This window comes from Genypterus blacodes, unplaced genomic scaffold (genome assembly GCF_046128005.1).
Source record: "Genypterus blacodes isolate CSIRO-AG114 ecotype Tasmania unplaced genomic scaffold, CSIRO-AGI_Gbla_v1 ptg000438l_1, whole genome shotgun sequence".
In the NCBI taxonomy this organism is placed as follows: Eukaryota; Metazoa; Chordata; class Actinopteri; order Ophidiiformes; family Ophidiidae; genus Genypterus; species Genypterus blacodes.
Genome location: NW_027467208.1, coordinates 6,053,545 through 6,070,007, shown reverse-complemented (window position 1 = coordinate 6,070,007; position 16,463 = coordinate 6,053,545). Strand labels below are relative to the sequence as shown.

The 16,463-nt window shown below is 44.7% G+C and overlaps 1 protein-coding gene across 3 annotated transcripts in view; it reads right to left on the bottom strand.

Annotated features, from left to right (window-relative positions):
- Positions 1-15,532, bottom strand: part of rbms3 (RNA binding motif, single stranded interacting protein) — a 205,021-nt gene extending 189,489 nt beyond the window's left edge. For 2 of the 3 annotated variants that reach the window (XM_076139246.1, XM_076139249.1), the window contains exons 1-2: positions 15,321-15,532; positions 13,764-13,948 (exon numbers count right to left, since the gene is read on the bottom strand). In XM_076139246.1, coding sequence (XP_075995361.1) covers positions 13,764-13,937 — 174 coding nt within the window. In that variant the 5' untranslated portion in view covers positions 13,938-13,948; positions 15,321-15,532. The remainder of the gene's footprint in view (positions 1-13,763; positions 13,949-15,320) is intronic. The other variant, XM_076139247.1, reaches the window with a different exon arrangement.
- Positions 15,533-16,463: the final 931 nt, after the last annotated feature.

Sequence of the window (16,463 nt, the reverse complement as noted above, 5' to 3'; positions counted from 1 at the left end):
TGTCCATTGCCACACGAAGATTCAGCCAAACTAATCAGAATGTTTCTCCTCATTAGAATATAATAGAATAATGCTGTTGCCATTGTTTCTATACGTGCATCTCTTCACGAATAGTCCACATGTCCATATAGAAACCTCAGTATATAGGAGTATAACATGCGGACGTGTCCTCCGCTGCTGCTCAGCTCCTCGCCTCCTCGCCTCTGTTCTCCTGGCATCAGCACGCAGTGAGGGGGAGAGGACTGGACGCAGCAAGTATCAGAAAGTGCCCCTGTAGGGACCGTTACCAAGGGCAACAGCATACTGTAGGTCAGACGTGGGCACCATCGCCATGCTGCGCTGACCATGCAAAGAGTGTGTGGAATAGCAAACCACTGCTGCTGTACTTTTTATAATAAAGTGCGGTAAAAAAAAGCAATTAGGAGCCAAATGTGGTTTAAATTGCTTGGTGATCCAATTAAAAGTGAAGCCCCGCAGATAGCAGGCTGCTCCTAATGAGGTAAAATTAACAGCATTAGCATTTCCTCCTCCTGACTGTCTGCCATATAACTACTTCCTTCTTCCTGCTTCTTTATGTTTTTCCTGTAGGCAAGTTCTTTCCTGAATACCTGTGGAAAATAAATATGTGCATTTGGAGTTATTATCACTCTCTAATTTACCGTAATGAAAGTGCGAGTCTGCGCTGGCGGATGAGCCATTTTAATTTAAGCATTGAACGCAGACCTGCATATTAATGGCTCATTTGCATAAATCATGTCACTCCACTCGGGATTCCAATTAAACCCTTGATTAATTGCTCGGCTGACCCGTTAAATAGAATCCTTTAAGTGGTTCAACAGGCCACCAAAGCCTGTTGACACACACTCACACAAACACACACTCACTCACACACACACAACTGTAAACTCACACACACAACGCACTCGGGACAAAATCAATCAGAACAAAAGGGACACGTTCAATTTGGAAACCTGAACATCTCCAAGGAAATGTGACCCACAGAGACGGAGACAAGAGAGGGAGAGAGATTTCAGCCAACAAGGTAATCAATGATCCCCGGTAAAGATCAATTCATCCTCACACCGCAAGAAAAAAATCCATGTAATTCAAAATAAAGAAAATCATTGGCACGCACGCACGCACGCACGCACGCACGCACGCACGCACGCACGCACGCACGCACGCACGCACGCACGCACGCACGCACGCACGCACGCACGCACACCGTGGAAACGCACAAACACACACATTTTTGGCACCGATACACTGCACCTGTCTCCCTGCTCTATAGAGCCAATAGTGAAACAAACTGCGATGCCTTGCTGCGACTGCCCTGCAATTAATCACCACTACCACCACCATTTACCCAAACTATTACAAGTTTGTTTGACGTGTACTTTGTTTGATCGAAGCCACCTGCCTCGCGCATCGGTTTGGCTTCAAATGAATCATTATTTTAGGGACAACAATGACATTTAAGTTCTAATCAATTCCTGTCCTTACTTACGAGGCTGCAGTTTGGTTGCAGGCTGTCAGATCTGGGATGTCAGCGTTTCCCACAACCCCCCCTGAATGCACCACGAAAGGTTTTGCGGGTTTGAGGAAATTAAAGGTTGTCTGCGCTTTTGAAAATGGCTGTCGGGGACGTAAAGTATTCATTATTTGTAGTTACTAGGCCAAACCTGTATGTCCTTAGATGTACTTCTTGCGTTCTTGTATCTCGGAGCAAAGGGTTTGGTAATGAATAAGGCAGATGTACTGTAGCGGCGCCCCACATCCGCTGTAACACAGTCAGCTCCTCACGCGTGCTGTCTGTCATTGCCTCCCAGGTCACAGAGCCTGCAGACTGACAGGTGTGTGTGTGTATGGGGGTAAGAAAAAGACAGTGGAGATGAGAGACAGATCAGGGGAGGTGTAAGGTATCTGTGCCCGACTCTGTGCTCTACCTGCTAAACTTGGCTGGAACACACACTGTTACCTGACCCCCTAAACTCCTCTGGCTCCAGGCCACACAGGGCTGGATTAAAGGGGACTGATGCCGACCTCACACACACCAAATTCAGTTTACTGGCCACCGGAGGTCGAGGTGAAAACAACTACGTTCCTAACCTTGCGCACATGCGCAAGGTTAGGAACGATGACCTCTGTGACATCACAAGGGCTACTCTGTGTCAGCAAGAGAGGCAGCTGCCGGGCGCCATACTGGATTCTAGCCCTGAGCCATAGGGTACCGAGTCATCCATCCCACCGTTTTCCACGGCTCATGATGGATACAGCGTACAAACCGACAACCCTGAGGTCCGTCACCCGAACCACGTCCTCCAGCTGTTCCTGGGGGATGCAGAGCCGTTCCCCTGCCAGATGGGAAATACGTGTAATCCCTCCAGTGTTTTCAGGATCTCCCAAAAGGACAATTGGTCCAATATATTAATTTGTAATTCCCATTGAATTTACTTTAATTGGGCTCAACGTATCTCCAATATCAAAAGCTGAAAACACAAAGACTGTGCACTCTAAACTATTAAGAGGACCTCCGAGTTTTCAATCTACATAAATTATAGCTTGCCAGCTTTTAGTCTGGGAATTTTATCATGACAATAGCGTTGCGCCTTGGGGGCCTTTAAAGCTTCCATCATTTCATTTCCATCTCTATTGCTCTCCGAGTTCAGTAACATTTGGCTGTGCATCACCATGGCAGCGGACACTGTCCCTCATGTCTGACTCAGACATTATCCAGAGCATTTCAGCTCCGAGTGAGTCATTATGAGCCGCACTCTACGCGGCTACAGCGCTGAAATAGGCTCACTTTTTGCCTTAAGGTTCCTCTGGAGAAAATGTCTGTGATCGTCTCTCAAAAGGATGCGTTCATTCCGCAACAAACTATAAAAATACAAAAAGAAGACGAGAATAAAGCCAAAGCTGTATTCTGGGACCATGGCATCACAGAGAGTACAGAACTACAAGTATTCTTTCATCTTAAGCATACTATTAGATTGAATTAAACGTAGGGGTTTATACAAAATCAAAAGGGTCTATGTCATACAAAAAAAACTAAACTAAAATAATTGTATTATGGGTTTAAACGATTCCTTCCTTGATCCTCAGATTTATGTATTTTCGCCATAGCATACTTTCAATCATAATTTTATACATAAAGTATTTATGCGAAATCCAAATATTTGGTATCTTTGCAAACTTGAACTAAAATCTAAAACGATCTAAAACTGGGAGGCAAAAGAAGCATTCTGTTAAGTTCTGTAAAGTTGTGTTCATTTGAACTACAGTATGTTTGCTCTCAGAACATAGTTTAAATCGGAAACTAAACTTAATACATAATATAAGTATAAATACATAAAGCTCCAGCTCTTTCAAGGAGGTAGAGATCACACATGTCACTGCATCATTGTGGTGATAATAAAACCACTAAAGCCATGAGCACAGCAGGAGAAAGATTCAATGTGTGTTGTCGCTCACAGTGGCAAGACGCATGGTGTGTGTGCGTGTGTGTGTGTGTGTGTGTGTGTGTGTGTGTGTGTGTGTGTGTGTGTGTGTGTGTGTGTGTGTGTGTGTGTGTGTGTGTGTGTGTGTGTGTGTGTCAGTGTGTGTGTTTCTATGACACAGCCTCAAGGCCTGCAGCTCAGCGAAATGAAAGTGTTTACGTTTTATTGTGAAAGGAGCGGAGACGAGAGCAGAGACAAGAGCAGCGAGGGATATTTCCCAGCCTGAAATTTGTAAATGAGATTTTCTAACCCTGGAAATGACATCCATTTTGGGTCTCACATCCAGGGAGAAAGGTAATTTCCATCTCTTCATTTCCTCCATCTCTGAACTCTACAGAATACGCTTAGATTTATAATGTGGCGCAGTCTTGCATGCTGGAGTGTCACTCCTCAAAAGCGTAGGGTCATCTCTCCTTTACAAATCTGCACAACGTTGTTCTGGAAGATTCCTAACCCCGTTGGAGAACCAGATGAAATAACTTTATCAAATCACAACAATTTAGAAATCAGTTAAGCTCTTACCTGGCAGCACAAACACCCATCACTATAAAATGCAAGCCAACACAAAGTGAGCTAAGCCAGGGAAATGATTAGCGACCATCAAACTCAAAAGTAACTCGAAATGGACCAAGGAGACGGAAAACGTTTGCTGTTACTAAAGCTGAGTAACGCAACACTATAGTTTGTCCAAAAGTCTGTCCATGTCCAGGAACGCTAAGCAAATACAGACTTAGTAGATGCTTACATGGCGCTAACCAACTGGCTGCTACATTAGGCTACCTAGCATAGAGGTCAGACGACTTGCTCTGTGAGACACTAAAGATGAATTATTCTTTAAATGTGTTAATTATAGATCAAAGATGATCAGATTGACATTACTCCACTTGAACTATTCGTGATGTTAACATATCATCAGGAAGTTCTAGTAGAGAATAGCACGCTGTTAAAAGTCAACTAGCATGATGCCAATACAAACAACTAGCATGCGGCTACATCCACGCTATTCCGGATATAAATGTGTAATTTTAGAGCAGGATAGCTACATACTGTATAATACAAAGTAGTTACTCTGGAAGTAGACTTTGAGAGATGATTATCCATGACAAATCAATTCATCACATTTTTTAAAATTCTCTTTATTCAGAACTTCCGTGCAAACTAAGACGAACACAAAACCGAGCAAATTTGAAACTGTCTCATTGCTGCGGAAACAGCTGTCTCATTAAAATTGTACAACTGACTGCTTTTGATCATCTTCACTTCACATCTATCTTGCGACACCAGATTGGCTCATTTGCGGCTCTTCTAATGTGGTTCATTTAACAACTTTATTTTGATCCTGCAAAAAGAAGTTATGATTAAATATGAAATTTACTGTCGAGTTTCACGTCGCCGTTGCATCAATTGTGGTGCCTTGGGAAATATGTAGAGGATAATTTAATTAATGTGGAATTAAAGGGAAAATACAGGGGAGCAGATAAAGATTTATCAAACAATCCTCTCACCGCTGATTTTTGGAGGTAGTTATGTGTACGTACCTCTCAAAACGAACCAAACTATAGAAAGAAATTCAGCTGGCGTGCATCAAACAAGGTGGGTGTGAAAAAAATCTGGATTATTCAGTGAATAAAAAAGCTCTCAAATGCAGAAAAACACACAGAAATGCCAAATAAGGAGAGAAAAAACCCACTTGTATGTCTCAGTCAACATTTGTTTGTGTGCATGTGTGTAGCTGGGATATGCTTGTGTGTGTGTGTTTGTGCAACCTGTTACTGTTTGCTATTTCCTTCTACTTTGTGCCATTTTTGCTGTGCTGAAACTGTCTAATTGTGACGTTTCAAATCAGAGAGAAATCCCTTAAGAAGAGGATTAGACACACACACACACACACACACGCCTATATTCTAGTCACGCACTGTGTAATAGCTCTTTAATATCTATGAAGTGAACAAAGCACTGGCACAAAGTCAAATATGTATTCTATCATTTTCAATACAACTGGCTCATATAACAAGCAGACTAATAATACTTGAAAAATAACTTAATTACCATTCACTCTCTGCAGCGCTCTAATTATAGCCTTTACAAAGGAGCAGACGTAATGCAATGTTAAGTGTAATGGGAGTTTACCTAATTAGGCCTATCACGCACGCAGGCATGGCAGTGCAAACACACACACACACACACTGGTGAGAGCTATCGTTCAGTAATTAGTAACAGTGATGGAACCCTGCATTAGTGTTTCATTTGCACACCATCACCATGTCGAGTCGGCTGACCTGAAGCTCACACACACACACACACATACACATACACAGCCACAGCCGGGCTTTGCGAACGCCGTTTGAAATGGTAATACCTTTTCGACAGCGGCCTAGCACAGCCCAGCATGATGCACTACCTTGGTTAGCCTTTTATTTCCGCAATCAACTAAAAGCTACAGCTGTACTGTATTTTATTACCCCGCGCGGTAATGGCTGCCTTATATCTCCATCGGCAGCGCTAATAAGCGGGACAGACGCAGTGGAAGTGCTAATGGGGTTGGTCACACAGTCTAACAAGGTGTGAATATGTATGTATACTGTAAATTACAGGCCCCAGGGAGCATAATGGAGGTGTTTGCTCTTATTATCACTGAGCTGGTGGGGTGCCCTTATGATACCTGCAGCCAATCAGCCGACCAGAGCTCAGACTTCTTCGTTTCAAACTTCAGCACAACTCAGTGTGGACTGCCTGTTGTGACAACATGGTTTATGAGCGATGGAAACATCTGGCACAGCAGAGGCCTGAGGTGTACACGAGGTCGTCTTCACCGGATTTGCCTCGATGTGCCGATTCTTCTTCTTCAGACTAGATAAATGTACGACTTTACACAATACACAGGTGTAATTATTCAGGCATAACGGGACAAAGAAATATTTGACCTTATTTTGACAGATTAGTCATCGCAGCGGCACGTCTTCAACACTTTCATGATTTCTCTTTCATGTTTACGAGCTGCAGCGTCTCAGTTTATTAGGAAAGACATTCCTTTGTAAAAACACTTCTTAAGCAAAGCCTGTATCTTGAATTATTCAGTAATAATTTTAATGATCGTTATTTTCATTTTCCCACATGTAATTCATGTTTTACTAATTTATGTCCTCCCGTTTCTGCATATAAATCCTATTAAATGGTGAAAATGTGTTGAATATAGATAAAAGATATGTGATTTAATGAATATCTTGTAGATTCTGTTGAAGATTGGACTTCTTAAAGACCTTTGGTGACTGCAAATGGAGTCGGAAACCTAACACGTCTGAAAACATCGAGGCAAAGAGGACTTGATTACAATTAATCAAATGACATTTACGAGTGGAAGCAGATTGTCCAAATGGAAATATTTAAGTGTGTGTGTGTCACAACTAAACAGTGGAGCATCTGTTGGCGCAGAAGGAACGGAGCTGAGGTCATCCTCCCATATGAGCGCTCTGGTCTTGGAATTGTCCAGAAAAACACAGACAACTGTTTTCCGAGACGTAAGATGCTTACGGTGACGACACAGCCGTTACTCATCTTCATCATAACAAAGACGACATTCTGATCCGACGGAAGATTCAGTTTGTTGATGATGATGATGACTGGGACTTTCTACAGATTGATCTATTCTCAGACAAAGGTTTTGCAGATTTTAGGGTGAGGATTGTACGTTAGCTCTGCACTGATCTTTTCCCAACGCCGTCTTTCCGCATTAGTTCTAAACTGGACTTGACCAGAAGGGGGCAGCACTAATGATTTCCAAGGCCTAAAAAAGACCTTAAAGTTAAGACGCTTTAATGTCTTCTTTCATAATCTGCATATGGAACACCGGACCAGTCAATGAGACGTAAGAGGAAAGGAACCTAATGCACCAGATGCAAACAGACGAGTCGTTTGATCAATACCTCGCCCTCTTCTGCACTGTGGAAGTGGCTCGTATAAAATAATAATAACATCAATACTTTAATAACTCACGCGCACACTCCCTCCATATCCTCCATGATTCACCTGGTTAGCAGGTGCAGTATAAAGCCTCTTTGTTTTTATTTGTGTTGAGAAGATATATTGTCTCTCTCTCGCTCAGAAAATTAAAGTTAATCTACAAAGCTTCAAATAAAACGCAGCAAACGTCGATAAGGAAGCCTTTAAGATGAAACACGTGCAGGTAACGGGTGTGTGTGTGCTATCTGCCTTACATGTAACTCACACATTAAATCTGAGATGTGAAATTTCATCGCAAACAACCTTCCATTGCACGTGTACTACATAAATATTTGATGACTTTGAGAGTCACATCAATATGGTCTACAGCCCCAGAGCCACAAAGCAGAACATTTATCATGTCTGACGAGGTATAAAACCTGTTTCATGATGTGAGAATTCCACTCCATGAAAACCAGAGCAGGCCAAAGCTAATCCGGCACGTTCGCCCGCTCGCATCAATATTCTGCACCAGTGTCCGCTAACCTTTCCTTTGCTGCCAAGTCATCATAAAGCCAGAGCGAGCAGCGCCGAGCCTTGACACTAACTGAGACGCACACGCCGAACAATACGCACACCGATGAACAGTGCCAGCCTGCTAAACAACGCCGCGAACATGCGAGGGATGCACAGCTCATTAAAATGCAAAAAATGCGACTGGATTCATTTCTTTAATCACACGTAAAGCTTTCCCAGATGGTCTCGTAAACAGGATGTTCTCGTGTTGGCATTCTCCTGCCAAATGACTGACTTACAAATCAAGTCCAACATCAAACAAATATATCATTATGGACACAAGAGTAGCAGTAGTGATAGCTTCTTTTTTTCCTTTTGTAAACCATGAGAGAATATATTAAACAGCCGGAACCGATACTTAACAAAATCAAACACACAAACTATCCAACAGGTTCACTGCTGCTTCTACGATCGGACAGGATCGGAAATTGAAGCGAGGCACTGTTGGAGCTTCAACCTGTGGCTCTGCCGGGTGCGATGAGCCCCTGAGGTCAGAGGTGTCAAGGGTGGATTAGGAGCGGCCTGTGATCCAATCAAAGCGCCGTGTCACCAGCGCCGCGTCTTACCGCTGAGCCACACACTCCGGCGAGCACTGATCCCCTTAACGGCCTCTCGACGTGCGGCCCGGCCACTAAGGCGAGCTGACAGCGGGGCTATTTTCAGGCAGAAATCGCCCCTGGTTTGAACAGGGCTGCAGATGGAGACGGCCTGTGCCATCGCTCTCCATTACGGCCGATGAAAAACACAATGAGGAGCCCACTTTGGCACTTTGCAGCAAAGAGCAACCTTTTGCCCAAGACGGCGCCCAGAAACAGATGAGACATAAATGTGTTGTGACAGCAGCTAATAAGGTCTCTGTGATGTGCTTGGAGGTCTAAGTGTGTGTGTGTGTGTGTGTGTGTGAGGCCCAGCTATATTTCTACACTATGCTTTGAACGGAGGAGTGAAACACACTAATGCCACAATCTTATTGAATATCACCTGCAATGACTGCCATCGATTCTGTGCCGTTACAATAGAAAGGCTTCAGATTGCATGGAAGTAGCTACATAAATATCGCTGTTACTGTTATTATCAAACGCTATATTCTATTCGATTTGTGCAGACACTCCATTAAATACATTCTGTCGTAACCTCGGCTATATGTGGGCCCAGATTTGTTGCAGTTTATGCATGCATACAGCGCTCACAAACGGAGCAAAGTGGTCAATAAAGAAGCCAGTTCCACCGTCTCGCTAATGATCATCCGGCCCAAATCTGTGCAATCACAGCTGGACCTTAAGCGCCAAACTAGAAGCTGCCCCGGCCATGAGAGAGATCATGAGGGATGCTGAGATTGTGTAGGCAGATGCTGCTGGTAAACCAATAACTCCTCATTCTCCACATTGATTTATGCAGATCATAAAGAGCAACAAATTGAGGCGGCACAGTGGGGATACTGGTCTGAAACAGAGAAACCCCCAGCAGTTTGAATCTTTACGCCGCCAATGCAGACGTGGCAAGAGTCCGCATTTACAGAAAATAATTGAAATCTCCATGTTAAAGAAGCGTCTCGGCCTGTGGTCATCTGCCTGCTCGGAATTCTACCCGCCTGTCTGGTGAATCTCTCCTCCCTGCAAAGCACCGCAGCTCCACACTCATTGTCCTTGAAACAATCTGGCGCCGTGGCAGTAAATATTTTGTTCCGTCAAAGGATTAAGATATCACAGCGTATCTAAACCTATTACAGTGAGAATTCGGCGGAGAGAAGGAGCCGCTCGTTTTCATTTTCTCAGGCTTTTCTGCAGCTTTCACCGCCTCTTTTTTCTCGGGGAGGGTTAGACACTACACACACGCTTACGCACAATGGAAATCATTTTGCTTTGTTTCAATTTGTTGGAAGAAGAAGGGAAAAAAAACAAAACAGGCAGCCATTAGTGTGTGTGAGTGTGTGTGATGTATTTGACAAGGTGCCAGCTGTTATAAAAGCAGATTTTGTCCCCTTGCAGAAAAGGACATTTGCAGTTTGTGTGCATAATGCAGCAGTTTCAGATCGTGCTGCTTCCCCTGATCGGGCGTACAGGTGTATTGATTAACCCCGTCTGCTTCCCTGACCCATCCCCCCCCTCCCCCACCAAACCCATCACCCCTCCCTCCGCCCCTCATATCCGGAGGAGGAGTGCGGAGATCGATGGTTCGCTATTAAGAGCCGGGGCCGCCCAGGATGCCGTGACTTCAAACGGCAAAATGTGGGAGGAGAAATAACACGAGGTAATTATCGGGGGGGCCAGCTCGCGGCTCACTCGAGGTGATCTGCAGAGAAGAAAGAAGGGCATCGCGGAGGTGGAGCTCAGGTTGTCTCTGCGTATTTGCCTCAGCTCACTGCTTTGGGCCGGGTGTCGGCCGTGCTAATAGAGGAGACGAGAACCTTCCTCCGCACGCGTTTTTACATGCATTACACCTGCCTGTGTGACATCTTTATTTAGGCCGCGCCGTGCAATCAACCGCGCGCAAAGGCGGCTAACGCTCTTTAGTTAGAAGAGAAAAATGTAGCGATTAGACTGAATAACAATCCAACCTGTCGCGTCGCCGCCGCAGCCAAATTAGCAGGCGAGGTGAAGGAGCCATCTGCCTTTCTTCCTCCCCGAGTTTTCTTAAAAGTCGCTATGAGTGAGGAGCCGTTTGGCAAACGCTCGGCGAGCATCTGGAGAAATCAACACGAATTCAAAGAAGGTTCCACTTATCTGACTTCCAGCTCACACACACTTTGATCTCAACGATTACACAGCCCACACACACACACACACACACACACACACACACACACACACACACACACACACACACACACACACACACACACACACACACACACACACACAAAGCGGAGTCCTTCATGCTAAGCTCAAATTCAACTGAAGTGCACACACAGTATCTGCAGTCGGGAGCGTTTCCATATAATTGACAACATCTTTAACAAAATGTTTCTCATTCGTGCGGTGAAACGGTAACAGCAGTGATGTTTGGTAAAAAATCTGATCAGTCTACTTCACACACACACGGAGAATTACACAAATTCACGGATAGGAGCAAGGCACATCCTGTACATTCACACACACACTTAAAATAGAGGACAATTAAAAAATTCTGCAGACTCAGCAAGCTCACTCCTACGTGTGGTTCATGGGCTCGTGTGCTCGCCAACTTATTTACGCTTCCATCGCTGTTAATGAGTTAAAGGTCACCGGGCTTCTTTGACACCAATTAGAGCAATATTTCAAATCAGCACTGTAACTCGGCGGCGGCGGTGGCGGTGGTTCGGCCGACGCTCCGTGAAATTCCAGCAAAGATAATCGCGGAATAATGAGCACAAACCCCAACACTGTCACAGAAAAGGGAGGGGGGGCCGGCGTTGCAACGAGGAAAACAATCCCTCGGGTGTGTTAGAGGTCGCGTACTGTACTTCAATTAGTGGCGCCGCGCTCTCCTTGTGGACCGGCGCCCGAGGGGGGTGAGGCCCGGCGAGGTGGCGGCAGTCGTGTTAAATGTGAAAGGTTAAAGGGGCAGGGTCAGTTTTGGTGGAGGAAGACTTAGGAGTAACTTTGAGAGTTTTACAACAGCACACACATGATCCACTGAGACTTTCTTATTGGTCAATTTAGGATGACGCAACTTAAACAGATAGAACCCTGAAGACAATGGGAGAAATAAAACGTGTATAAATGTAATAAATCTCCACTACTAACAGTCTGCTGTACATGAAGCTCGTTTTCACGGCCGTCCTGTTACACCCGAAAGCACCAAGTACAACCGCAATATTCTAGTGCTAGTGTTTAACATCTCTGGAGCGATTGAGGGTTAAGTGCTCACTGATGGGTACTTCCTGCCTACTTGCTGATGGGTATTCAGATTCACGAGAACGGATCTGGGGATTTAAAACCGGGCGAATTTTGAATTGGGCAGCTCCGGCTTTCCTTCCACATTAGAGCACGGCTGACTGCACGGCTGATGGCCCTGTATGTCACGGCTTTTCTGAGAACCCCGCGAGTCAGACGGCAGCGCCGCCTCATTCTCTGCTGTATGATGTATCGCTAATAAACAAGAGGGCCGACCAGAGGCGAGCACATTTAACAAGGACAATAACACGGCTGCACATCCAGAGAGGACACCTTGATAAATAAACTCTCCCAGCTTAATCGATGATACCACCGCATGTCGCAGCCAGCCAGCCAGTCTGCCAACCACCTCTCTCTCTCTCTCTCTCTCTCTCTCTCTCATTATAAGTTACAAACCATCAAATATTAATGCACTGGTACTGCAGCGATGCGCCATTAGACAATAGAGACGTGTGTCTGTCAATGTGGCCCTTGAAAAGCATAACTGCAGTCTTACTCGGTTTCACCTCCGATGTAGTTCAACTGAGAACCAAGCTGCATCGTCCATTATCCAACCAGTCTGACCGAGGACATGGGACAACGTGATCCAACAATAGGTCAAAATTCATTGGATTTCTTACTGGAATTGTTTTGTATCATAGGTTCTATTTTTATATTATGTTTTGCCAACCACTGTATTAATAGAACTGTGGGGCAATATGATCCAACAGTTACATCACAAGGTATTTTGAAGGATAATAAAGACGAGAAACAGAGCTACAAACATTTTAAATCCCATTTTAACCGGTCTATCAGTTATCAGCTCTTGACACCATGCAGGAGGTCACGCTGCGGTTCACGCGACAACCAACATCCACTCCTGCAGTATAGTAACAGTGCAGACAAATGAGCTTGTAACATCCTCATAGACGCTGCCTGTGACATCGGGGCTACACAAATAGACTCGTCTTGCTTCGCTGAGGGTCGTCCCGCTGAGACGAGCTGAAAACACACTTCAAATAATCAATTTATTTCTGTTTCAAGAATTTTCACCACTATCTGAATGTCTTTACCTCGCCAGGATAAAGACCCTAAAGGGGTTATGTCGACTAATGTTGGCTCAAACTCCGCTCACAAATGGATGCAGCATGCTGTGACAAGCGTCCCATTCAGAACTGGCAGTAACAGCCGCTCCAGTCATCAAATGAATGTTTTGATCTCTCTGTTGTGTTTACTCTGCTGCTATCTCTTCACTGCTCCAAGGCCTACAGAGCTTCTCGGGCTGATTGACAGAAAGAGGCTCAGGCTCCTGCCAGAGAAGCATGATTGGCATCTTTGAGATGGAGGAGGGCCAGCAAGGATTTTACTGTCACTCTGGACGTGCAGAGGGAGCCAAGATGGCAGAGGCTCACTGTGTTTGAGATTCTCCACTCATGCATGGAGTCTGCAGAAAGTACTTAAGCTTGTGTGTGATCGTGAGCAGTCTTGGATGTAGATATAGCTGTGGTTTGTTGTGTAGTGAACCCAACTATTGCCATGACGACAAAACAATGCATTAGCTACTTCCTTTGAAGCCTCAAAAGGTAAACAGCAAAGGCACTTAGTAAGTTTCCCTTTCTCTTACGAGAACAGTGATGAGCAAATAGTTCATCCCAGCACTGGATGACCTTGACAGTGTGCAGTTATAAATGCCTCAGACTACATCAGGTAACATCCAATGTGGTTTTCTACCCTTTGCGGTCAAAAATAAACACTTTCACTCTCTGAAAGTACAGGATGTATAACCCAGAATAGCTCCACAGACGTACAGGATCTCATCAGTCATCAAGCACAGAGAGACACACCCAGGCACAAACACATGCAGTGACAACAGCAGCGGGAGAATGCAACTCACCATTTTGTCGTCTCTCTCGGTGCCCGGCTGAGCGTCCTTGCTGTGGCTGTCAGCAGAGGGCCTGCTGCTGGCACCGGGCTGTCCGTCTTCCAGTTCACTCTGCTGGATGGCCCCTGACCCAGGAGAGCCCAAGGGTTGAGCATCTGGCTGCTGTGTGCCACTCTTGACCTCCATCTTCCCCCACACTGTTGAGGACAAGATTGATTCAGTGGACAGTTGACATATTTTCACACCCTTTGAGCCAAACAACTCACACACACTCTGCCTGCTCTCCCACACAGTACATTTCCTCTAAGGTGTACAAAAACTATACCAAAATTAAGATTCTGAGAGTTTGGCTGTGCTTAAGCTACGCACCACTGATCAAACGAAGGCTTTTAATAAAAAAAATGATTAAAAAATGAACCTTTACACTTCTGTGCAGTGTGTCACTTACACATAATAATTTACATATTAATAGTAAAGCTCAAAGAAGAAATTTGGTTTGTGTCTCCAAATATAGGCAGGAAATATAAGACGAATCAAGGACATGGGTCAGCCGGCGGTAAGAGGACAGCTGTCAGAAACAACACGACTGAATTCATCAGCGTGACGTTAAGCTCTGGGCTGCTTGATGCTGCATTCCAGGGCTTTCAATAAGTTATGAGGTCAATTGGTTGTTCCTGCGTATTGAGATGTGTTGCTCTCATAAATACAGACCCTGAAGGACCTTTAACAAGGCAATTCTGTAGCACATTGAGAACCTTTGAGAGCAATGCAGTCGACCTTGGTACCTTAAAGGGGAGGGGTGGACTGGTTTTCCACATTAAATTAACTCATTTGGTCATGGGGAGCATTATTCAGCACACGCAAACAGCTGCAGAAGGTCAGTCAAGGCTGCTGATGGTGCTTTGTAAAATCAGGGGAAAAGCCCATTATAATATCATAGCGGTGTTCTGTCACTAAAAAGTGCTCCGACATGATCAATAATCCAAATGTGCTGTAGGTTGGAAACTGTTTTGTCCTTTTAACACTTAAGGTCACAGGCAGCACTAACAGGCCAGGTATCAACTTTGTAACAAGTAACAAACTCACTGAAAAGCCTTAAGAAGGTTACAGTCTGATAAAAGTTATGAACAACCATGTGTAATGTGCAAGTACATGTGCATATTGTTCACATAGGACAAAAGTAACTGAAACCCAGTATTAAATAAAAACAAATCTAATTATTTTTCTATGGAGAATGTCAAAATACATTCATTGTATCACCTGGGGGAACTTCAAGTACCAATAGTGGTCCGTGCACCTTAGTTTGGCACCACAGCACAGAAATGGTTGGGTTTTTATTATTGTTGCTGCGCCTTTTAAACCTGTTCACATACTGACATTTACAGTCAAACGTCAAAATGAGGCTTTAGAACTACATCACTGTAAACACAAAGTTGTTTCCTTCCTGCCTGCTTCATGTGCACGACAGCCGAGTAAAGCTGCATGTGCTCGGCTGAAGAGCTACCGGAGGGCTACGGAGGGACCGTTAACGCCTCACCGTAAATAATTGGTTAAAGAACGCCGAAATACCTCCGTGAGTTCCTCCGCGCTATGTCACAGGAGGAGGATGCGGCAGTGTTGTGCAGTTTTACATCTCTGTTGCTGCTCTGGCGGTGTGTGAGAGGAGTTATTCCAGCTGTCACACAAACACACACTCACGTCACCCCTGAAGACACGCCGACACACACACGCCGCCGCTGTCACCAAGCGAACCTCCCGCCCACCTCCAGGTTACCGAGCCCGTGTCCAGCCGCGGTGCTTTTATGTCTTCCTCGGCAACCTCCCCCTTTCCCTCACCATGCCACTTAGCTCTGCAGCGCCACATAGCGGCCAGTCGAACCCTGAACCTAGCTTGTTAGTTAGTAGCCTTTAGTAAAAGTCAACAACAACACTGTGTACTAGAAATAATATACAATAATAGTTCTTTATTTTAACAACAGAAAACAATTGGCGGGAAGGTTGCCGTTGTTGTTGCTTTTCTTCACCTTTGCTTTCTTTTTTATAGAAAAAATAAACATTGTAAAAATGTTAGTTAATAGTTTAAGTTACCAGTAGAAATGAAGGCCTCGTTAGCGACTGATATTGAACACGTGTGTAACTGCACGGTTTGGTCACGTGACGTTGAATTGTTATAATGTTGTAAATACTGTATGTTGAGTAGAGTTTTCATTTAGGAGTTCATTTACGTGAACCTGAATGTGTAAATCATCTGCAATTAACACGAACAATAAGTGGAAACAGACAAAAGTGCTGCCACTGTTTATAAAGCGCGAGAAGCAGCACAGTTACTCGCCTTTAAAAGTTTTTTTAAAGTCCCTTTAAACAGTTAAAGATTAAAAAGTTGCTGTCGCTTTGCTGTGGCGTTGATGGATACAAAGTTTTCCTACAGCCGTGAAGGCAACAGGGTGGGCGGGGCCGACCTATCCGGTTGGAGGTGAGGCCAACCACGGTGAGCAACAGTTTAACGCGCTCGCGCTCGCGCTCGCGTGCGTGCGTGCGTTCGTGTGTGTGAGAACATAGGCTCGTTATGGAAGGTTCACGACCTATAGGAGGAAAAGAGGAGCGTTCGATTTATAAAGAAGGTAATACTTAAATTACTCTGAAATTACAGTTCATTCAGCCATTATGAAGATTACAACACTCAGACAAGTATTTCCACATGCCAATGAATTA